This window comes from Drosophila bipectinata, chromosome 2R (genome assembly GCF_030179905.1).
Source record: "Drosophila bipectinata strain 14024-0381.07 chromosome 2R, DbipHiC1v2, whole genome shotgun sequence".
In the NCBI taxonomy this organism is placed as follows: domain Eukaryota; kingdom Metazoa; phylum Arthropoda; class Insecta; order Diptera; family Drosophilidae; genus Drosophila; species Drosophila bipectinata.
Genome location: NC_091737.1, coordinates 7993890 through 8017559, shown reverse-complemented (window position 1 = coordinate 8017559; position 23670 = coordinate 7993890). Strand labels below are relative to the sequence as shown.

At 43.2% G+C, this 23670-nt stretch overlaps 5 protein-coding genes across 15 annotated transcripts; 1 reads left to right on the top strand and 4 right to left on the bottom strand.

The window, feature by feature from the left end:
* Positions 1-5: 5 nt before the first annotated feature.
* Positions 6-1076, bottom strand: Ccs (Copper chaperone for superoxide dismutase). 2 transcript variants are annotated; one of them, XM_017251238.3, is made up of 3 exons: positions 929-1076; positions 244-884; positions 6-185 (listed from the first exon to the last, which is right to left on the bottom strand). In XM_017251238.3, exons 1-3 carry the CDS (start codon positions 941-943, stop codon positions 41-43), a joined length of 801 nt encoding a protein of 266 aa, XP_017106727.2. In that variant the 5' UTR covers positions 944-1076; the 3' UTR covers positions 6-40. The 2 variants fall into 2 exon arrangements, with proteins under 2 accessions (XP_017106727.2, XP_070134370.1); XM_070278269.1 differs by having other exon boundaries at positions 244-871; positions 929-1065.
* A 291-nt stretch (positions 1077-1367) lies between these two features.
* On the bottom strand, positions 1368-9015 carry LOC108132167 (uncharacterized). Of its 10 annotated transcripts, none has more exons than XM_017251481.3 (3): positions 8920-9015; positions 8747-8849; positions 1368-1970 (listed from the first exon to the last, which is right to left on the bottom strand). In XM_017251481.3, the coding sequence occupies exons 1-3, from the start codon at positions 8977-8979 to the stop codon at positions 1558-1560; spliced, it is 576 nt and encodes a 191-aa protein (XP_017106970.1). In that variant the 5' UTR covers positions 8980-9015; the 3' UTR covers positions 1368-1557. The 10 variants fall into 10 exon arrangements, with proteins under 10 accessions (XP_017106970.1, XP_017106973.2, XP_017106969.1 ...); XM_017251484.3 differs by lacking the exons at positions 8747-8849; positions 8920-9015 and adding exons at positions 7592-7658; positions 7721-7801; XM_017251480.3 differs by lacking the exons at positions 8747-8849; positions 8920-9015 and adding exons at positions 7213-7312; positions 7375-7573.
* A 5952-nt stretch (positions 9016-14967) lies between these two features.
* On the top strand, positions 14968-20740 carry LOC108132160 (putative mediator of RNA polymerase II transcription subunit 12). The gene is made up of 3 exons (XM_017251466.3): positions 14968-15173; positions 19166-19615; positions 19669-20740. The coding sequence occupies exons 1-3, from the start codon at positions 15169-15171 to the stop codon at positions 20510-20512; spliced, it is 1299 nt and encodes a 432-aa protein (XP_017106955.2). The 5' UTR covers positions 14968-15168; the 3' UTR covers positions 20513-20740.
* On the bottom strand, positions 20650-22403 carry eIF2Bgamma (eukaryotic translation initiation factor 2B subunit gamma). Its single transcript, XM_017251465.3, has 4 exons — positions 22132-22403; positions 21565-22073; positions 21370-21510; positions 20650-21310 (listed from the first exon to the last, which is right to left on the bottom strand). The coding sequence occupies exons 1-4, from the start codon at positions 22286-22288 to the stop codon at positions 20744-20746; spliced, it is 1374 nt and encodes a 457-aa protein (XP_017106954.2). The 5' UTR covers positions 22289-22403; the 3' UTR covers positions 20650-20743.
* A 73-nt stretch (positions 22404-22476) lies between these two features.
* Vha36-1 (V-type proton ATPase subunit Vha36-1) lies at positions 22477-23613 on the bottom strand. The gene has a single exon (XM_017251236.3). The coding sequence runs from the start codon at positions 23501-23503 to the stop codon at positions 22763-22765; it is 741 nt and encodes a 246-aa protein (XP_017106725.1). The 5' UTR covers positions 23504-23613; the 3' UTR covers positions 22477-22762.
* Positions 23614-23670: the final 57 nt, after the last annotated feature.

Sequence of the window (23670 nt, the reverse complement as noted above, 5' to 3'; positions counted from 1 at the left end):
ATTCGTCAGGGAATAATTTACATTTATTAACAGAAACAAACTACAATAGAGAACGTTTTTGAGAGCGTTCCTTCCCAGCTGCTGGCGTGTTCCGTTCATCCCAGAGCGTAACCCCATCGCAGGCACAGATTCTTTTAAAGTTTTCCAGGATACCGGCCGATCGTGCGATGATTCCACACGCAATTCTGCAAGAAAACCTTGTTTAACCTATTCCATACGAAAGTGAATCAAAATGCTATTCACCTGTCTCCGGAGTTGCCGTCGACTAGACTTTGATCGTTGCCCCCTTGCCCCAGATCGTCTGGACTAGACGTTATGACCACAGACCTGCCAATGATGTCCCAGACCTCCAGAATGGGGTCTACGAATCGGAATGTGGCTCTACCGCTCTCGTCAGCCCTTATGTTACCCAAATCACCAGCATGACGTTCCGTGGCCCCACCTGTGGGACTTCCGTGGGGCGATTGTCGCGGGTTGTAGTGGGCACCAACCGAAGCGCAGCCAGCGGAAGTGTCTCCGCACTCGTGGATGTGAAACCCGTGCAATCCGGGCGCCAGTCCATCAACTACACCATCGACTACTGCACCAGGCTCCTTCGCTGTGATAGTCGTGAAACGCACCACTCCCTGGACAGGAGTTTTGTCCACAACGCTGCCTGTGGTGTTGATAAGAGCCACGGCCGATTGGCCGCCAAATCCGGAGAGGACGGCATTGAATCCAGTGGCTTCGATTTTGTCGTGCACCTCTGACCAAGGTCGTTGGGTCTGGATGATCACACGCCCCTGTTGAGGGTCTATTTCGATTTCACCGAGACCGGTTAGTGCGGCCTCCAAAGTCTTGGCCTGCTCCAGGTCTCCCCTTCGCATTTTAACTGCAAATTCAATCTAATCTTTAACATGATAATCCTGCGCTCTTCTTACATATTTACCTTAATGGAACTCATCTTGGGAAACCTTGGAATATTGTGGGGAAGTGGAAGCTCTGCTGAATAACAATGATAAACAGAATACTTTGGCTCTTGACATGTTCTGGAGCTTGTTCAGTGTGACCAGAGCAAGATATGTTGGTTTAAGGGCCGTCAAACCATGTTTGAGTTCGATTGCAACCCGGTTTGAGGCCCAAAAAAGTCTTACCGATTTATCGATAACGATTGTTGCTTGAAAGCGGTGTTTTTAAATATTGGTCAGAGCTTAACTTTTGTATTAACTTGGTTAATGTTAAATTGGCATTGTATCAGATATCCGTTTATTCATTTTTCTTTTTATAAGTGTTGTTAAATATTTTTCCTTTTTTCAAGGACGACCCAAGGTGAAACACTCTCAAAGTTCGCCAAATTAACAAAAAAACTTTTAATAAAACTTCGTTAATTTCTTTAATTTTCATCCTATATTTTATAAATATTTATATACAATAGCTCACAACTAATCTCTAAGGCTTAACTAAATATGTACTCAATAAGATCACACATGTTCATTTCTGTATTTTAAGCGCATACAAACGGAGATTTGTATGGCCCAGAGTGGCACCTGGTTTCAGTTCTAGTTCCAGGATCCCTCCTCAAACTGTTGTCTGTGAAGCTGGGGATGAAATCGGAGGGGGTGCCGCCGTCGGTAGGACCTGTGCGGCACGGGATGTGGACGGCTGCACCGGTTCCATTGCGATTACCGTAGCGCCACCTGCATCCGAGTGGGGATCCGTCTCCGAATATGGAGGTGCCGGAAGCGCTGCGATTCCGATGGGACCCAGAGGCTCGGGGAGTGGCGTTTGTGGCACACCCGCCGCCGCTGAAGTGGGCGTGGTAAGGTTGCACATGCGCATCACCTCATCATAGCTAGGCAGTTCTTTGTCATCCTTTTCCAGCTGCTCGCGGATGCGGTTGGCCTCCTCGCTGCCGGGCTCAATGAAGAATATGTCGCCGTAGCGGTTGTGCGAACGTTCCTCCGGCACTGTGAACACATTACCTTGGCGGTCTGGAAGAAATCAATGAAGATAAAGTCAAAACAATGTGAGCATATAGCGGAGGAAAATCCCAAAAAAACAATGGCCCTATCAGGTTCTTACTACCACCTCAATAATTTCATCAATCAGGCGTGTTTGTTACCAAAAAGAAAAAAAAAACATGTTAATCAATCAGGTAGGCTTGATTAGAGAACCATATCAATATCTATAAGTTTTTCTACATCTGATATATGGTCATTAATTATGAAATTATACGTTTTGCAAAGATTACTTGTTTTTGAAATGTTTTATATACAAGGTGGATTAGACGTCTATGGAGTGTTTCATACTTTAGATTAGAAACCACGTCACGCAATTTTGAAAGCGACACACCACTTGTGATATTGATTGAAACTTTTCACTTTTTAAAAGGTGTTTTTAAGGTCACAAAATGGGCTTAACCTGCTCTATTGGCCCGCTGTTCTCGTAGTCTACGAGTCCTGGAGTCGTGGATGCGTTTCGCCAGCTAATTGAACAAAAGTTAACACCAATCCGATTTAGTTAGGGAATAATATTTACGAATATCAACTGGCTGACTATGAAAACCGCAAACACAAAGCCCAAGGCCACGGTCAGATCAGCTACCAGACTCATTCTGCGACTTCTCCGCCTCCAAGAAGACTGCGGGCAAAATAATCGCCCCCACATCAAAACGCAAAAGCCAACGATTAGATAGCCTGTCACCCCGTTCACTTTTTGGCACACGTTACCAATTCCCATTCCGTATCCGATTCCAATGTCGTATCGTTGCGGCCTGATCCTCGGCTGACGGCGTCGACAGCTTCGCGGTGGACAGATCTTGGCCAGGGTTTTGCTCTCCACCCGAATGTAGTAGCAGGCCAGTGGGAGCAGGCAGAAAAATAGAAACACCAGGGACAGGTAGACGGCGACATGGATGCCGAAGTCGCTGTCCCAGTCCATCACAGGATCGGTACCGTGCATTTCAAAGCGTAATCAAAGCCAAACTACAGCCGCAATTGGCATATTCTGGGCCCAAGTGTAGTCTATAGTTTTCCATTTGGAGGGACGGCCATTGATTGCTTGGCCAAGATTAGATTGTACGCCATGTTTGATGGCGGTAATACTATACGCCCCATAAAACTTGCTCCATATATCAGATATACACAAAGTATACCCATATATTTGTATAGGATTGGTGTAGGTGGGTGGGTGCGAAACAAAAGGCAGTGCAACTTACAGTGCTGACTGGCAGAGCTCCGGCGTCTGGAGGAGCAGAAGAATCGCAAAATCCAAACGACGGCAAACTTTTTGTTCAGGAAGGGCAAAAGAATCAATATTAATTCGGAGAAGAATAATTCAAAGGTCTTAGTCACCTGGAGGGCCGCATAGGCCACAAAGCCAATCAGGAGTAAAACAAGGAAAGTAACCAGAGGACTCGCATCCATTGTGCAACAAGCTTGCCAAAAGACTGACCCCCCTGGCTAAAACTGATTTGCAATATCTGCAAGGCGGCCCAGAAAGCCTTATCGCCACAAAGTCCACAATACGCAAACACTCCAGCCTTTATGGATTTATGGGAGCCACTTGATCATCAACCTCCCACCTCCCACCTCCCAGCTACCAGCTCCCACCTTCCACCACCCACATTCTCACGTAGCGGCCAGCATATCAGTTTCATTTGATTTGGTTCCAAATAATACATACCAATGCCTACTAATTGGTTGCGACGTTGACGTCGTCTCTGACGTCGTCCTGGCGTTGGATTTTCAAAACTCTGGGCTTGACTCGATCCACAGCATTTGTTAAGAAGGGTAAATAGCAAAAACTTCATGGAAATGAAGTAAGATGGGATTAGAATCAGGAAAGAGGTTGCGTTGTACCTCGCTTAACAATTTGTACGGCGTAATTTTGCTTCTTTTAGGAATGATATCACATGAAATAATTTACAAGAGTCTAATATTTGTTCAAGTTTTAGTTGGGACTTTTAATAAAAATAAAGGCAAACAACGAAATCAAATAAAAACTAATCGGACAAGCGGTGTTGAGTGAGGTAGACGCGAAGAGAGATCTGAATTCCAGACAGATACCTGCATAACGAAATACACAATGGGCATGATCAGGAAGAATACGAAGAAACTTCCCACGTAGAGGATGAACAAATCCATATTGAAAAACTCCTTATAGCCACTAAGTACACAATCGAATCACTTGAGGGACAAGTTAAAACTGAGCCACTCTAACGGCCGAAACTCTACTTAATCTTATCTGGGCCAGGTTAACCGACTGATTGGCCAAGTGGGTATATATACTATATCCAGATAGCCGCCAAAAATAAGGAACCCAACATTTGCGTATTTGTGTTGGGGCAGGATGGAGGGCAACCTACCACGACGTGGTCTCCGCGTCCTCCGTCTGGGTTGTCTGGCCTCGAAACAGATCCAAATGCAGAATCGCAGGCAACAGAAGGTAATCGCACAGGAGATGAAGGCCAGAAAGAAGAACACCACATACGGCGGGATGTGGGATGACATGCTCGAGCCGGAGGTGAACGCGTCCGGAGCTACAGTAGATTCACGTGGATGCGGGAAAACCGAGATAGATATTCGCTCCATGAAGAGGCCTTCGACCAACTGTCGCATCAGTCGACGCTTTTAGCCAGCCAGCTTTTTGGCCAAGACTTATCGGCGGCGGGAACGGGTAACAGGTAACAGGTGTGTCAAGGGCCGTGTGATAAGCGCACGGAGAACCAACATCGGAGATAAGATACGGCCCGGAGTTCGCTCTCTGACGTTCTATTGCCATTACGGAATGTCTCCATGTGTGCGTATGGATGTGTGTGAGCGTCTAGCAGGTAATGTATCTATATCTGACAGATATGCGCATAATTGCGTTTGGGATAATGCCGACTGAGCACGTGATTATTGCCAGTTTTAAAGGTCGTACATTTAGAAAGGGATTTTCCCGGTTTAAAGGGGTCTTAAAAGACGTTGTGTCTTGGCTTTGAAAGAGATATAAGTTTAATTAGTTTGTTTTTCGTATAACCTATTAATAGAAATAATAGTTTTATCTAGAAGCGGTAGAGTCAACCTTAGTTCTTTAAGCTATTAACTGGGACAAACAATACCCTAACTAGAAATAGTTTTTCATAGTATCTTTATCAATATTCTATTTTAAATCAAGGCTATTAAATAATACCTTTTAAATAACAACTACCTAAAATTTCTTTGAAATAAGAAGACTATAATCTCTAGGCAAGAACAATCTCTAAATTCCAAGAGAAAATCAATCTCCCGCTCAAATGAATGCCACCTGAGCTGCTCACCTGTTGTCCAGCTTAAGTGACTAACACCATCTATCGGCGTGGACCGGCCGGAGGCACTGAATTCGCCCAAAGATGGAATAACCACTGTTCGGGCTCGACGTTTTCGCTTTTCGGCCACACATCTCTGGAATAATCCGATCAAGAATTTCATTCCAAAAGATGGATACACAAACTCACACTAATTGAAAAGTAAAGGATCAGAAGGAAAAAGAGCAGCAACACCCCGAACTCGCACCAAGGAAACTGATAGGCCATATTGCGGAATATGGAATTTTTACATAGCCCCTGGACATGCGACCGAACATCTGAATAAATTAATTTTACTGTCGACCATTTGTGGGTAGCCAGAGTATAATCGAGACACCGAAAAAATATATATCGATAAGGGAAACAAAAGATAGTGGAACCTTATCGGATGGAAGCACAGCTCGTCGTGACTCATTTTCAGTTCGCCTGGCTGGGTGCTCACCTGTGTTCACCCGAGTGACACCCGAAGGATCGATTCGATAGCTTTCCAGGACACGTGCTGGTGCGGTGCCTCCACTGCGACCAGGACCAGGTCCTCTTGAAGGACTCTGGCTGGTGCTGGACTCCTTTTTGCGGGCGCAGAGGCAGCAAACCTAAAATTATCTTTGCCTCAACGAAGGATATCGAATGGATTTTAGCTTCAACTCACTTTGACCAAAATGGCGACAATACAGATTAAAATGAACCAACCAATCTGCACAATCACATACGAGGGATCACCCATTTCAAGAGGAATATTTGAAAAGGAAACCGATATACCACCGGAAATGCCGCGATCAAAGAAGAATTATTTTTTGCACCGTTCGGAGCGCGCAAGAAACTCGGCTAAAATGGCAAAAGCCATGACAGTCATCGAAGCAGTTTAATCACCAACGAAACCCCACTGAACAGGGCTCTTATCAATTGTTGGACAAGTTGCCGATTAAACCTCGACACACACATAATTTATATTATTTGTATTGTTTTTTTCCATATCGCAATCTATATGGAAAGTGTAAAGGTACAGAAGCATTTACGCACCTGGGGACACACCCTCCGATATGGAGACTTCGCCATCGTACTCCCCGGACTCTATGTTTTTCCGGCTTTTGTAGCAAAGCTGTTAAGGCACAGATAAGGGTTAAAAATAGGTGTATACCCAAGAGGGTTATTTAGGTAAAAAGTCTTCTCATTGTGAATAATTTTTTTTGGTTTATAAGTTAATTTTTGGAGTTCTACAATATTATCAATATTAAATTTTTTTAATTATTTAAAGATTTTTTTGTTAGATTTTAGATTATGTTGTATAATATTATACAAAGTTTACAATCATAACTAATAAACAACAAAGTTTTCAAAGGGTATTAATTTGTATTATCAAATATACAAATTCCTCTGGATTATGTCGGTTGAACCTTTAGTTTACATTTTTTAGATTACAACATTGATTAAAACAACATTGAAAACGTTTAACTTTAGGTGATCAATTAAAAATCCATTTAAAAAAATATTTAAACTCTTATCAACCAGAAAAACTACTCATGACCTTAGAACGACCTTTTCCTTTAAAGATCTCTTTCTTTTAACGAGAAACTCACAAAGGCCACCAGCAGAAACATGAGACTTATGTAGAATATATCCATTATCTGCATTTTGTCGATTGAGAAGTAAATCAAACTGATTCTGAGATGGATAGGGTTAGACTGGTTTTGAGAAAGTACGACGTAGAATGCCGGGAACAAGTTGTTCAATTTGCTGGTGTCCCCATATCTTTAAAGTTCCTTAGTCTTTGATACTGTTGTTCACCCCCAAAGAACCATTAAAGGCTTTATCTTATCGACGGAGCTTTTGCGGCTTTCATTCTTAAGATTTGTGCGCTTTTTCTGCAATAAACAGTATCGGATATGGGACAGGGGATCTCTTACCCTCAATGGCCAACCGCAACATCACCTCGTGGCGCAAAAGCCGGGCATAGACCCTCATGTTCCACTCCTCGACCTTCAGTTTTATAAACAAGTAGCATTCCTTGGGAAGGGTGTGGGAATGAGGTTTACTAATATAGCATCCAATTCATTGGTAGAACCTACCCGGACTATGAGCGATACAACGATCAGCACTATAATGCCAAAGAACCAAAATTCCACAACCATCGGATGTTTTTGAATCAAAAGTTAATTCTGACCTTTAGGTGATGAATAGTTTGTTCCAAAAAAATAATATTTTCAACATTATAATTTTGGTGAATATTTTCTGACAGATAGATGCCGCCTGGATAGATGTTCCTAGTTATAAAAACTCACTCACCAGCCGATTCCTGGCTATAACTCAGGCAGCAGATGCACTTCCATTTGTGATTGGGACACACATAGGCCTTCAGATAAATGAACCACAATTAACTTTATAAGACGCTTGAAATCAAGTAACCCAACTCACCCTGATCAGTATAAGGAATATCAGGATGAAGGATGTGAAATAGTAATACTCAACGAACTCCATTTCGCAGTGATGCCGGCAAATGGGGAAATCCAAATGAGGAAAGCAGAGACCCACGGGAATATAAAAATATACCCCAGAGCTACAGAGCTACGATTAAGGGGGAGCTACGATAAAGCTATCTGATAAACAAAGATAAAGTTGACGTTGCATCACGTTAACTTGGGTAATTTTACCTGGCGGGTTACCTGATAAGCAAATCAGAGCTAATTATAGCGACAGGCGGTAAAGTTACGAGCCGGGGAGTTGATAACCAACTAAATCCCTAAGCCTATATGTTTATTTTACAGATCCATTCTCACCATTTCGCATGTTATGGCTTCTTTCCAATCTGGCTGCCGTATTCCTCTCACACTCAGCTTGACTTCTCTTTTTGTAGGCATTTAAAAGAAACTATTTCCAGAAAATAAAATCTTTATAATGTTCTTCAGATACAATTTTGTCTTCCACTTACGATAATGATTAGGATGAATATGGCCAAGAATATGAAATAAGTAAAGAAGGAAAAATCCATAACCATAACCACTCGGGAAAAGCTCTCTATGTCAACTGATTGGCCCCACCGGTGGCCTATTTCTTGCCAAGCTTATAACTGCATTGTTATGGCCTTTGATCGCATATCTTATCGGGAATTGTTTTCAAAAATCCCAACTGCGAAATAAACCAGATTTTTGGCAAATGTTTCACAAAGAAATAATCTTGAAGAAACTAAATAGAAGTTTAAAATCTTCACCATTAACTATTGACTGTTGAGACCTTTTACTAAATTGTTTGCTGTTATATCTTATCTCATAAATAAAAATCTATGCTTATCAATTTTTGACTGAAATAAATATAAACAACAAAACTTATTAAATTCTAGAATCTAGACCTTGATTAAAATGGGTTTCATTCACTTTTTCGCTGGGGGGAGCTATTATCAGGTTATAATTAATCAAAGCCTTATTGCTTTTTGTGTTTGTTTACCATTTCGATTAAAGTTGTCATATCCCGGATTCCTTTCCGATCTAACTCTCGCATCACTTGCCTGTGCATATCGCTGTGCTTTCTTGTAGGCGTTTGAAAGAAACTTTTTATTTTGAGGAAGAAAATTATATCCTTTAGAGCTTGGTCCTTTCGAATTCTAATCCACTACTCACAGCTATGATTAGGAAGAGGACCACTAATACTATGGCAAAGGAACCAAATGCTGAGACCATGGCTGAGGTAATCCTACTGTGACTACTTCTTCATCACAACTGACTGACTATTGGCGGCTATTTCGGAGCTGCTGACACGATTGGCTTTTATTATTCATATCTTATCAGCCTCAGTTTTATTATTGTAAAAACGATTTTTCGATCAAAAAACACTTACTCCTACGGCTTTGACTCCGGGCCGCCAGCAGGGCAATCTGTCGAGGAAACGTTTGAGTCCGTTAAGTGTCCTCTTCAAAACTCATGCCGTGTCGTAACTCACCTTGATGAATACTCCGAATGCTAGGACGAAGAACACCACACCGATGTACAGGCCGACACTCATTTTCGAATCGATTGGGCTTGGATAGGCAACTGAATACCCACATGTTTTAATGTGGCTGATGGCTTGGCGATCTTGGCCCGAAAACAAAAAAAATATAGATAAAGTAGACAGTGCCTGATTAGCTGGGTTGTTTCTTTAGACTTCTATATGGTCTTATCGGTAAGAACACCGAAATAAGCAAGTCGAAGCTGTTAATACTTATTTTTGGTTAAAGTTTGTACAAGTACATTGGAGTTTTTTAGTCTCTGAGATTTTTGAGCAAGTTTGGTATACCTTTTAGTTCCCAAGTTTGTGAAGAGGTATCAGTAACAAGTTACTAAGACATTTCTGTAATTGAGGATTCAAAGCTGATATAAAAGACAAACAATCCACTTCAAAGGCCGCAAGATTGTCAAGTACGGAAGCTCTTGCGGTAACAGGAAAGGTGAACCACCGAAAAGTCTACTGAAGCACTTTCTCAACAACCATTATTCGATTGATAAGAAATTATTTAGCCAAGAGTATAAGAGTTTAATCGAATGTATAATTTATTAACGAGCCACAAACTAGATAACAAGTATGGTGAAATATTTGTTTGTTTTTGCCATTTTCCAGAACTCTCCCACTTCAATTAAAAACCGCACCAACCCAGTTTAACCCAGAAAAAACTAATTCATGATCTCCATGTACCCTTGCATTGTATTTCAAATGGTCACCGCACAACAATTTCAATTTTCAAGTTCACAGCATAAGTAAAAAAATACCCAAAAACCCAAAATACCAACTGCGACTGACCCATTTAATAAATCTGTGGTAATTAAAGTGAACCGCTCGGATAATTATAGGGCGGTTGGACTGAAGGAAAAAAAAAACACAAAACCAAGAAAAAACAAACAGACTCTGCTGAATTGTGATAATTAATAGTTGCCCTGGGAGTGTCCAAGGAGGGGAGAGATCTTGAACTGAACTGCACCCCAACACAATGAAAATTGTAACAAAATTGCGAATTTATTTTCGTGTGTTTCTAGTTTTATTTTTATTTTCTCGCTTCTCCACTTCAAGTCGTTTTATTTTATTGTTACAAATCGGCAACGGAACGAGCGGGTTTACGTAAAGTGATACGAGAGATGCCTTGAACCGAAATTAATGAGCCCGCTAGCCCCGAATCAGCCCACCAAGATCCCCCATCCCCGGCAGAAACGGCCAAGTCCAAGTGCGACTCAGCATTTCTTTTGTGGTGCTCTCCATGGGATTGGTAACGCCGCCAAGCAGCCAGCCATGCCCAATTGCTTGGTCCGTATCGGAGTAGGAGATGGTGATGGAAATGGGAATGGATTCGGAGGATTTCAACTGTCCATCGGCCGGTCCATCAGATCAGGTGCCTGGTCCATGGGCACGCTTCATGCTTCAAGTGCGCAACAATTGGACAAAAGCGGATTTGGTTTGCTTGGTTTTGGGTTTTTTCTTGTATCTTTTATTATTTTTTTGTGTTCATTCACACAAGCACAAAGTAATCTTGTCCATTTCAATTTTCTTTGTTGGCACTTGATGTTTGAGGTTGGCGTGGATTGGTAATTTGTAAGACAGGGGCCAGTGCAATTGATTTCAATTGAATTACACACACAACCTTTTCGAGTGGTGGGAAGTATTTGGCAAAGGTAGCGTTTTCTCGGAAAACAAATTCTTAAGTGCCCTTTCAGAAATGACACTTCAAAAACCGTTTTTCATTCTCCAACTGGCTCTGAAAACTTCCTACAATAAATTGAACTCCGATTTCTACTTCCTTCCGCTCAAAGCTCTCACCATTCGAAAATGAACGGTGAGAATGACCGAAAAAATTTGCATTTCTTTGACTTCGAGGCACGCCCCCCCAATGTCAAGTTCAGACTCATTTCCGGAATAAAATGCACTGGTTTTAGAGTTGGTATTAACACGTAACTTCCAGTAATCTGATCCGATCTGATCTTGATGGACACTGAAAAAAAAAAAGAAAAAAAAAAAGGGAAAACAATCAACAATCCAGCTAAAACTTACAAATCATGTGGCGGACAAGTTCCGGCTTTGGAGTTTTTGGCTTTATGGTCTAATACTTGCCCATTGTTGACTTGGCGTAAACGATGCTTATAACTTTTATGGCTGCGTGAATGCGCCGTGAATTAATCTCAACTGCTTTCGGACCCAATTGTGGGTGTGGGTGAGGCTGCTGGTCGATGCTGGCTGGTGATGTCAGTTTCTGGCTCTTTAATCATCTATTAAATAACTTTAAGCACAGTCGTAGCTAATGTGCTTCAATTAACTCCCAAAAATCCCAGGCAGTAAAGCTAGACATGGTTTTTGATAAATTCGGCATTCGGTTACTCTTTTATAGTTTCTCTATATGGCGTTTGGTCATATCCATGTATGTCTGGTGGCTACTATCTGTCTAATACTAGCTACTAGCTACCTCTATTGGACCTCTAAACCTTTGTATAAATATATATTAGTTCATATTTATCCGATTTTATTTGATCTGGAATACCTTCCACGATTAAAAGTTCTATTCTCTATGAGGGTTCACAAAAATCTTAGAACAAATCAAAGCTCATTACTTTGAATTTTTATGAAAATTTGAAAAATGTAACAATCTTTAAAAAAATCGATAAGCATATTTTTCTATAAAACTTTTTACTAACAAATTAAAAATCCTTATTTTTATATTAAAACTACACAACTCTCTGCTAGAGTATACAAAGTACCAAGCACTTTTCCCCCGGTTTCTTAAATCCAAACTTAATAAAGACACTCAAACTTAAACCTCTCGAACTGTCTGAACCAAATTACTCAATCATTTCGTGTGTGAATTAAACGAATTGCTAATCTAAAACAGATCCAAGCCCCAGCCCAAGCTCATTAATGGAGCCCGGAGAACTTTTTGGGGCGCGTTCGATGTAATTAATTTCAATTCGCCACTCTTCGAATGCGACCTTGAACTTCAAGAGTGACGTGTCTATTAGAACGTTAATGGATAAGCTGAGCTGGGAGTTACTTTCGCTTTTTTTCGTTTCATCAAAAACTATAGCGCCATTCTTGTGAAATCCCAGATAGAGGGATTCGCAAGTGGAAATACCGTGACATAACCAAGAGGCTTACGCACTCGCATCTTGGGTGGAAAATATGTGGAGCATTAAGCATTAGGGCTAATTAGTTAATAAACTAAACAATGGACTATGGACACATGCGAAATGTTTCTCCATTCCAAGCCGATTGTCTTTCTTTTTTTTTCGGTTTTCTCTGCCTTGATATTTTTTGAATTGAAGCCAAAGTCCGAGTGGTGGCCGATTCTCAATTGCAGCTGGGAGGTTGCACTGAAAAATACTGGCATTTCAGATGAAAGTAAGGTTAATATCTAAAAATAAATATTTACAGTATTCAAGTTAACACATCAAATTGTTTAATTTACAAAAAAAAGGCTTTGTGATGGTAATAAGTAGAGATATCTTTTTTAAGCAATTTTGACCAAGTCTTGGCCAACTTTGAATTCAGCCTTACAATGTTTTTTCCAGTTTTGTTGTGGCTACAATGTCTATAATTTCCCCCATTGAACCTGACCGTCGTGGTTGTCGTTGTCGCTGTCTTTACTATTACTATTGTTTTTTGTTGTTGTAAAAGTATTTGTTGATGGGGCAGCAAACACAGTTATGATTATGAGAGGTTTTGTGACAATCAACTTCCTCAAAACGTGCCGCTTTGGAATGGCTGTGGCCTGCCTGGGGATGGCTTCGAATGGTCTTGGACTTTGCATAATGGCCAGGCAGTTGGCCAGTTAGCCTGTTAGTTCGTGTAATGAATTTTTACCCGTATTATTAGGGGCCAATCGCAGCCGAGAGTCACCGACATTGAGTTGGCTTAGTTGCAGGTGCATTATTTTGGTTTTCCCGTATTTATCTGTATTTTTTTTCTCATTTTTGGCAAGCCCCTTTTTCACCCTTTGCTGACTAATCCGGTATAACATTTATTAATTATGCATTATAATTGAGACACCCGCCTGGGAACGTTGCTTTTTGATTAGCTGCCTGCAATTAACCATCAAGTCATGAAGTTGTTTGTGACTGCTTTTGTTTTTGATTGTCGCTGTTAATATGCATATAGTATGTAAGTTTATATGCATCTACTATCTCGACTAGTGGAAATATGTAATGTGGAATGGATAGTTAAAACAGGCAGCTGAAAACCAAAAAGAAAAGCCAGCAAATTATGTGAACTTGTTATATCACCTCGCCAGGCTTCAAACACTTTTCAACCAGCAATCATAACCAATACAACAACGGCCTGCACTTTCTTTGCGTTACGCTTCTTTGCATGCATTGCCAAATCGTTTATATATAAATGCAATCTATATATATAAAAATTGTATCCCCCGATCTTTGTTGTGGGTAACAGGCTGCGGTCAGTGTCCAGACATTGAACGCCAAGCATTTGAAATGCTTGAACGCTGCTCGCCGAAAAGATAAAAAACAAAATAAAAATACAGTTGCAGATTCAGATACGGATTGAGATGCAGCAGCAGATGCAGATACAAGTGCAACAGCAGCAGCAGCAGCAGTAACGGCACAGAAACGCAAAAGTTCAACAGACGCCAACGAGTTGGAGGCGTCGCCACCCCCTCACACCTCTTTTGTAGGCGTCTGCTGTATTGTAAATTAATTCATATTAGCCAAACAAATGCATCCCTCGGCAAGTGTGTGTCCGTGTGTTTGTGGCGTGTCTGTGTGCAGCTTTTAGCATTTCATTCGGCGGATGAGTTGCCGCACAGGTTTCTGCGGTCTGAAGTTCGTTGTGGGAGCATCGCAGCCTCGTTGAAGAAACCGGCGCAAATGATTTTTATTTCTTTTTTTTTCACTACAACTCTAGCATTGCAACTGTTGTTGCTGTTGCTGCTGTTGCCGTATTGAAAATAGCAAACATGCAAAATGCGCACCGAAGGCTGAGAAAATCAACAGCGAAAATGTTAATTACACTATATATCTGAGCACCTTCTATCTGGCTGTTCGACGGCCACTTAAGTGTATCTGATGGACGCGAATGCAAATGTATGATGTGGAAGGCCTTTTCCGAAACCAAAAACAGTTACAGATCTTGATATATTTCACTGCATGAGTAATATCAATTGGTTTATGACTAATGGACGAGCCCAAATAAAACTGTCAGACTTTGTCCAAGCAGAGAGAAAAATGGTCAGCTATCAAATTTGAAATATCTTATCTACAAAGGATATTTTATTACCATTTATGAGTCTAATTATCAAAGACTTGCGACTTTTATGGTGTTTTTATTATTCAACTCAAATATTTCCTTATTATCCTACAAAACGGATTAAAAAACAATGTAATTAATTTTATAAAGTGTACATTTCATTCAAATAAATAAACTCTTTTAAATCAATTAAAAATCCAATTTTTCCTTGTGCAAATCAAAAGACTTAAGAAACGAACTTGGGCAGCAACGAGGAAAACCTCACTCAAGACGCAGATACTTTTTTGAGTGGCTCTGTGAGAATTGTCTGAGAGCAGACCCGAAGAGTGAGCCAAGCAGAGAAACGGCAACGGAGACTCTCTGGAAAAGACTCTCAATGGGCGGCTTGGCTGTGAGGGGATTTTTGGTATAAAACATAAACAAGCCAAAGAAAGTCATTCATTTTGTTGTTCGAACTGGACGAGTGAACCGTTAGCTGCAGCAGCTAAAAGAAATCGAAGAAGTTGTGGAGGAGGAGTGCTGCCCAGTGCAATCCAGTGATTATCGAGAATCAAACATTCAGTGACATCCAGTGATTAAGTGTGATCCAGCAGAACCAAAAGGATTAACACATTTGATTTATTTCAATTGGATACCTCAAAAGCATCCGACGCAGAATGCAGTAAGTTTTGATAGCCCCCACCCATTGATTCACTCTGGGGACTATGAATCATAGTCCCAGATACCATGGGGATTTGAACCTGGACTTGGTCTGCCCGCAGGCCACAAATTCGTGCTGCAGTCCCAGCCAATAATTAACATTTTGTTATTGTCTTGGTTTTGTTTGGTTTGGTTTTGTCTTATTGGGGTTCTCTCGGTCCCATTTTTTGAACTGTGGGCCGCTTGGCAACCACAAAATATTCTTTTGGGCGATTTCAAAACCAGCCAGCAAGATACATACGTAACAGAAACCGAAAACAGAAGCAACTACTTAGTGCTGCTCTGACTTTTCCTAACACACCATAATACCTTTCCGTATTTCTGTATTTGTTTTGTTTGGCGTGGGAGTTTTCGCTTTTGTCTGCTGGAACTGACAGCTCATTGAGGCAGCTGCAAGTCCCTCCGGGGGGAGATCTTGTTCGTGTACTTATTTTTATATATGTGGCTTTGCTTGGCTGGATTACCCAATCCTATGGCTAATAACTTGGGTTTCCACTGCGGCTAGATCAATCGATTAGGAATAATTATTCATTTTATATTCAAATGATAGTTATTTAAAAAAACTATACACATTTTTAACAATCTATAAAGTTTTATATTCATTTTCGTATTTGGTTTCTTGGAATTCATATTTTCAGAAGCTATAATACCTACTAGAACATTACTACAAAGGTTAGAGTTTTTGACCTCTAAAAAAAAAACTTAGTTTTTATTGAAATAGAGTTTCTTAGCTCTTTCAATAAAATTCGCAAGCAAATTATTACAAAACTGATTACAGTGTAATATCCCAGCTCTAAGCACGTGTATATTTTATGCCAATCGAATGTCCGAGACTGACCACCGAGATCAATCGATTAGGACTTGGACTGGGTCACGCCTGCTGGATAGTGAGATCCAATCTCCGTGACAGATTGCATCATAAACCAAAGGGGGGAAACTGTTAGTGGTCCTTTCTAAAAAGTCGTATGGATTACTCACTCGCGGGCGTTATATAAGACAACTGCAAATATGAACGGCAATTGTATCAAATGCACGCACTAGCGACACACGAGGCGTATACGCAATATTTCATCGTTTGGAATTACAGCGACGCACAGAAATGCGCAATTGCCCAAGCGTGCTGCCAATTGCCACGCCCACCGCCTGCCATCTACCATCTACCGCCACCACCTACCGCCCAAGGGAGTAATGACTTTCGATATTTTGGTCAGTTGTTGAGGGGTGTGTTTTGGAGCAATTAATAAATTGCCATCGAATTGATTTCTTTCACTTTTTGTTTGGCTACGATTGTTGAATTTCGCCCGTCATTAAAACCACACCAAGTCACACACCCACTTAAGGCCGCCCCAGCGAAGGTCACAAATTTGTGAAAATTACCGCAGCATAACAAAAAAAGACAAAATAGAAAAAAAGAGACAAAAGCGAAAAACGACTGAACATAAAATCCATTGCCAAGCCATTAGGGGGCCACATTATATCCAGATGCCCGAAATCAGGCAATCGTAAATTTCCAGTACATTTAAAATCAACCTTACTAACTGCACGCACATTAACAGAGTTTAATTTGTTACAAAAAAAAAAAAAACTTAAGAAAATAACAAGAAACAAAAATGTGGACAATGGAAAAAGTGGAAAAATGAAATTAAAGCAGTGCAGTGTAATTTATTTTTGGGTTTCCATGTTTCACACAGTTTAATGGCTTCGGGAGTTGTGTGTTAACGAGCTTGTGTTTAATTAAGCACTTGAATAAAAATAAAATAACTAGCATGCCAGTCTATTCAGTGGAGCAAGTGAAAACAAAAGACTTAGGCAACAAACTTGACTTGACTGGGCAAAGGCAAATGCAAACAAATTACATGCTAAAGAGCCGAAATGAAAATGGGAATGGGAAGGCAGCTCTCCCTCCCCAAAAGAAAAATACAAAAAAACAGCGGGCAGCCCGGTAATGGTAACCGCTAAGTGGTTAAAGCACTTCAAACTCTTAATTCTTTGCATACTGCCCAGGAAAATGCAGACAGGCCATCAGCTAGTTATACAACAAAATTTACACTACAAAAATCAGCGCACTTATCAAAATGCAGGTGGCTGTCTTCGACTCTCTGGCTGTGGCTCAAAAATGTCGTAAGATCCAGACCCGAAACTGCAACTATTTGCGCGCTTATGTCACCCCAAAAATGCCCACCTAACATGACGCACACCCAACATTTAAGGAAATCAAAAGCAAATATAGTCCGAGTTCCATACGCAAGAAAACCCGGTGGCACACAAAAAATCAACTCAGACTTTGAATGTATAACGAAACCGACAACGTCGGCCTCAAGACTCCAGTCTTGTGGTTAGCCAGAAGTGGGTACGAGGTGGAGATCGGGGATTGGACTGCATGCTGCATACAGAGTATCTAGGATTGGGGACTGGGGCTTGGGGGATTGGGGTCGATGAAAACCATCAACATCAAAACGCATCGCCTCTACATGTGCTGCTCCATTGCATGATGTAACTGCAGTGCGATAATGTCTGCATCTGGACCAGAGTCGAAGCTGGAGACACACAAACACAAACACAGTGATCCCGGGACATGCAACCAATTCTCCATTTATGGCAGACAAGCTTTGATCGCAAGTGGAGCAATCCGGGATGGAATGCGCATCTAACGGAATGCCAGGAGCAATTTGCATTTGCAGGTGGGGAATCCATTTCCCTCGGGGGCTACCACGGATTCCCATGGCCATTGCGCAAAAGGTTTGCTGACAGTGACAATGCAACAGGCAACGGTGGCAGTAGTCCCAGGCAGCTCCGCTCCGCTTAAAGTTCAAAGGTCCAACTTGCAACTGCAACTTCAGATTCAGATTTAGCTTTAGCCTCAGCTGCCAAGCGACAGGCTGACAAATTGCCAGCTGGAAAATTCGATAGATACTTGCATAAGATGCTCTCCAGATTTATTGGTCGGTCTGGCCACAAAAATAACAAAGAATCCGCCGTAATCTTAATGGGTTCAAAGTCACTCACTCAGCCGGACAGGCGATTGTTCGGCGTGAAAAGTAAAAGTCCACAGGCACTTTTTCTTTCATTCAATTGGCTCGCATATTTCACCTTGCCCAACTATTTGTGAGACTGTTACTCGGCCAGAGACTTTATGGCCCCAATTAGATGCAGGCACGTAACGTTGGTTAATTGGACTGCTGCCCAGCACCACCGGGCCAGTCATTTCCAGGCCAGGAATTCCCCAACCCTCCGCCACAGGGGTAGCTATATTTATGCGTATGAACAGCAGTTGACATTCAGCCAAGTCGAGTTTTGTGAGTGAGTGGGTCTCGGGTAAATGGCGTTCAAATTGAACCCGTCGCCAGCTGAGCATCTTCATTATACCCACTATTGTTGGGGTACATAAGCTATTAGATTAGAGTGCCTACAGTGGATTAAACATGCATCACATTTCCAGACTAAACTTATCAAAGTACAATTTGATTTTAACTTTTAGACCAACTTCTTGAAGTCCAAGTTTTTAAGAGGTTCTCTTAGTTTACTCAGATACCCGTCCAGAGTATGCCAATGATCAGTGATTCCCAGAGCCCCCAGCTTTCCTAGCCTTCCCAGCTGCAGTTGCATCTTCATGTACTACCTCGAGATCTCCGTGGCCCGTTTCGATCTTGGGGACTTGCCGTGTTGCCTTATAACAAGTTTTCTGGCTTGGTTTGGTCTGGCCTGGCTTGGCCTGGTCTCTTGCATAACTGGTCGCTGGGCTGCCGATGCCGATGACGATCCAATGATGCTGCCTTCTTTGGCAGCAATTTGGCGGCATCTTCGCCGACGAGCGAAAAGGTTCGCACAAATATTTTCCCGCGTTTTTATACATATTTTCTTTTTGTTTGTGCTGGCCTGATTGTCTTCTTGCCACAGAGTTTCCCATATCATAAAGTAGCCTGACTCATCAATTGATTGGGTTTTCCATTGCAGCATCCATTCAGCCCTTCTGCTAGTCCTGGCTGTGGCCACTGGCCTTTGGGTCAGCAGTGTTGAGGCGGCAGCCACCGGTGCTCCCGCGGCAACGGCCACTACTGCCAAACCGAAAGGATTCGAGGCACGCTCGTTGGACGTCAATGCTAGCGGAGCCGAGGAGGAGGACGAGTTCGAGACGCAGGCCCAGACGCATCTGGCCTACCGCCAGCAGCCACAGCAGCAGCGCCAGCTGTACGAATACAGCGAGGAGGAACAGGAGGAGCCGCCGCGTCAGGTCTATGTCAACAGGAATGCCAAGCAACAGAGCAACTTCCTTAAGATCCAGGGCCAGCTCAAGAAGCCACTCAGTGAAGAGAGCGAAGAGGAGGAGGAGGAAGTTGAGGAGCCCGATCGCCTGTCCACTCTGCTGAGCAAGTCCTCCTTCAGCTGCAATGACAGGAACTCTGGGTAAGACTCATCACTTATGATACTCCTAGTTTACTAACATTTCCATTCAATAGTTACTATGCCGATGAATCGCTGAGCTGTGAGGTGTTCCACTATTGTCAGGATAGCCAGAAGCACTCATGGATCTGCCCAGAGGGCTTCACCTTCCATCAGATCCATCTGATCTGTATGCCACCCTCTCACGATAACATCTGCAAGCAATCCTCCAAGTATCATATTGTGAACGATTACCTGTACAAGCCCATCAATCTTCAGGAGCACCAGAGCAAGCCTAATGTGACGCTTCGCTACTCGGAGCGTTACTTCCCGGAAAACTACTACGAACACGAGCGTTACGATGACGAAGAGGAGGAGGAGCCCGCACCCAGGCCACGCATCCAGCCTCAGCAGCAGCCACAACAGCACCACCATCGCATCCAGCAGCAGCAGCCCCAGCAGCAACATCGCCAAGTTGTGGCCTACCAGCAGCCACAGCAGCAGCCGCAAGTGCGTGTCCAGTACCAGCAGCCCCAGCATCAGCAAGTGCAGCATCAGACGGCTGCCCCACAGCCTCAGGTGGTGACGCAGATCCGCCACCAGCCGCAACCACAGCCCACGACATTGGCCTACAGGAAGCCACTGCCCGCCACGACCGTCCAGCCACAGCTACAGTTCCACCAGCCGCAGCTGCAGCTTCACCAGCAGCGGCCACAAACGTTGGCGCCCACCGTGACGCCGGCGCCGTATCGCTTCTTCACCGCCGCCCCCCAGCTGCAACACTTGCAACAGCAGCAGCAACAAGTCTTCCGCACGCCCGAGGAGATCAATATCTCGCTCCAGCAGCGCCGGCCGCAGGTCTTTATCGCCACAACGCCGAGGTACTACGAGGATGAGTACCTCTACGAGCGGAGGAAGTAAGGCGGATGAGAGATGGAGTGAGCAGAAAACAGTCTTGTCGTTGTCTCGTGTACATTTCGCCCCCTCCCCAAACTCTGTGCGTAACTCTGTTAGCTTTAAGCTCTCTTCCCTAGCTCCCTGGTAAATCCAAGCGCGAGTTTTGAGTACCTATTTGTAATATTTAATGTCCTGCTAGAAGAATCCGCCTTCTAACTCAATTCGTTAATAAAGGAAGCCACATAAGTTAAACAATTACTGTATGTCTATCTCCATGTACTGGTCGGCGTTCGACAAATGCACAGCCTGGCTGTGAGTGCCTTCCTCCACCACATAGTTGGGACCAATGATGCAGTTCTTGAGAACAGAGCCAGTCTTCACCTGAGCTCGGTGGCCAATGATGCAATTGTCTATGTTGCATCCTTCCTCGACAACGGCGCTGGACATGATGATAGAGTTATTTACAATGTTCTTCGGATTGATGACACAGTTGGGGCCGAACACGCTGAAGTTGAGGGAAGTCTTCTCAGAGAGCTTGGCATTGTCGGCCGCAATAATCTCCTTTGTTTGTGTGGACTTTACCAAGGCACCGGTTGAGATAAGCGGATGGGACTCGCCGCACAAACCATTCCAGATGCCGCTCAACTTCCGATTTATGGCCAGGAAGCTAAGGGTATTGTTTATCCGCACTCCAAAAGCGTCTTTGGGCCCCTGAATGGCATAACAGCGCACCACATCGCCATGGTAAGGTCCATGTGACAAAGATTGGTTGAACAGCGATGACTGCGTGATCTTCTGGTCGAGAATGGTGTGGGGAACGTACTACAAAGGATCACGATTACTCGAATTTCCAATAACTCCCTTAAGTATAAATCACTCACATGCAAAACATGGTCCTCATTCTTGGTAACAACACCCACATCTGAGGTGGTATCCTGCACTGTTTTTGGTGCCCTTTTGGCATGCTGCTTCTTGATCAGATGCGGCAAAAACTCTCCCTTGAAAGTCGATATGTTCTCCTTCTGCAAAATCGAATTTTAACAAACAGTTTTATCTAAAATCATGCCCGAACATACCCTGTGAAGGTAGTCAATGACCCATTTCTTGAGGACATACAAATGGGCATCCACTAGTCGACTGTAAACATCCAATCGGCCACGGTTCTTTAGAAGGTGTCTCTGGATATTCAAGGTGTCTTCACAATCACTGGCGGCAGACACGAAAGCCAGCCTTTGCGTGGCCGCATGGATGCCAATGACATCTCTCTCTGGCTTGTGCTTGGTCTTTGGTCCCGGCATCACCACATCGGACTCAAAGCCACTGGGAAAGAGGAGTAAGGCCAAAGAGGCGTCGTGTTCCCTGAACTTGTTGATCAGTGGGTACAAACTGACATTGCTGACTAGATCGCAGCTCAGCACCAGAAAGTCAGACTTGATTTTGTCGTAGATGTAGCGCAAACTGTCAGCGGTACCGAAATCGCTGTCGCCGGGTATTGTGGCATAGTCCAATTTCAGCTTCAGGGGTGTGTTTTCCATTGCCGATTGGATCTCCAGCTTCTCCTGCTCAAGAACAACCACAATAACCTCTGTGGAGATCATGAGCACTCTTTATATTTAGATATATATTCGTGGCAACTGAATTACCTGAAAAATTGTGTTGTTGCAGCAGATTTAGGGGATACCACAGAAGCGGGTAAGGACCCACAGGAAGCAGGCACTTGGGAGCATCGCCCAGCACCTCCGGCAGACGAGTGCCCCGCCCAGCCGCCAATACCACAGCCTGAAACTCTGCGTTGGTCATTTTTGTGCAATAAATACAAAATATTTCGCTATAAGCGTGTCACAATCTGAAAAGCCAACAAGCGAACAGCTGATTGCCCGCAAGCAATTAAAGCGAGCGCTTCCCAACACTATTCCCAATCAGACATATGTTTGCTGTCATGTGACCTAATGTTTTTTTTGCTATTGTATAAAACAAGTCAGATGACCTTTTTTCCAACGAAAGATTCCTTTATTTTGATGCACTTTTTTGCAGGAATTACACACAATATGCTTTGTATGAAACAACAAGTTTTTAATGCATGATTTGCGCAGCTTACACTACACTACAAAATGGAATACATACTTTTTTCTTATTGGAATAGACTACAACACACTTTGCTACATACGTACAATTAGTTTTGTGGCTTGCCTTTGCGATTTGCGAATTAAAATGGAAACAGAACAGTAGTTTAACAATAATATTGCTGGAATAAATCCAATACGGATAGAATACTTAAAACAGCACATCGTCATCGCCCTCATCCAGAATGTTGGCCTGCTCACGGACATCAATTCCCTGCTGCAAGAGCTCCGCCTTCTTTGCATCAGCCTTGGCCCTGGCCTCGCGCTTCTTGTCCTGGATCTTCTTCAGGCGGTAGAACTCCTCACGCTCCAACTCATCCAGCTCGGAGATGATGTACGCCAAGGTACGATCAATGCGTGGGATGATGACGTGCTCGATGGCGTTCACACGACGGTTGGTGATCTTGATAACCTCGTCCAGGGTGACGAAGGACGTCTGCAGAGAGGCCAGCTCCACGAGCAGCTTGACGGCGCTCTGGTAGTTCTTCTTAAGCTTAGCCAACTGCTGTCCACCACGGGCCAATCCGGCCAGCTCGTAGGTGTCGGCTCCGTCCTGGTAGGACTCGAAAACGGGCAGCGTAACGCCAGCAACGTTGTCTTTCTTGGTGCGAATCTTGATCTGGGCCTTGGTCACGTTCTGAAGCACCACCTGATTGATGTCGCCCGATGTGAACTTGGCCTCGGCCAACGAGAAGGCGGCCTCTTTCATAACATCGCCCATCAGGGTCTTCGTTTCGATGATCTTGCCCAGAATCATACGGAATCGCATTTGCAGGGCGTCAGCCTTCTTCTTGAGCAGTCCATGACCCTTTTGGGCACCCGCCAGACGTGCCTTCATCAACATCTGGGCACCACGGGACGGGAAAATCGGTAGCCTATCTTTTCCAGACATTTTGTTGTTTTTCTTTTGGGAGTATTAGATAGATTCACAATTTTCTGCTGCGCACCAAGAAAACTGCACCGTCGAAGAACACTGAAAAACTCCAACTGGAATGGCTGGCAGCAGTGTTGATAAGCGCATTCCATAAATCGATAACTTTAGGTGCTGCAAAACACCTT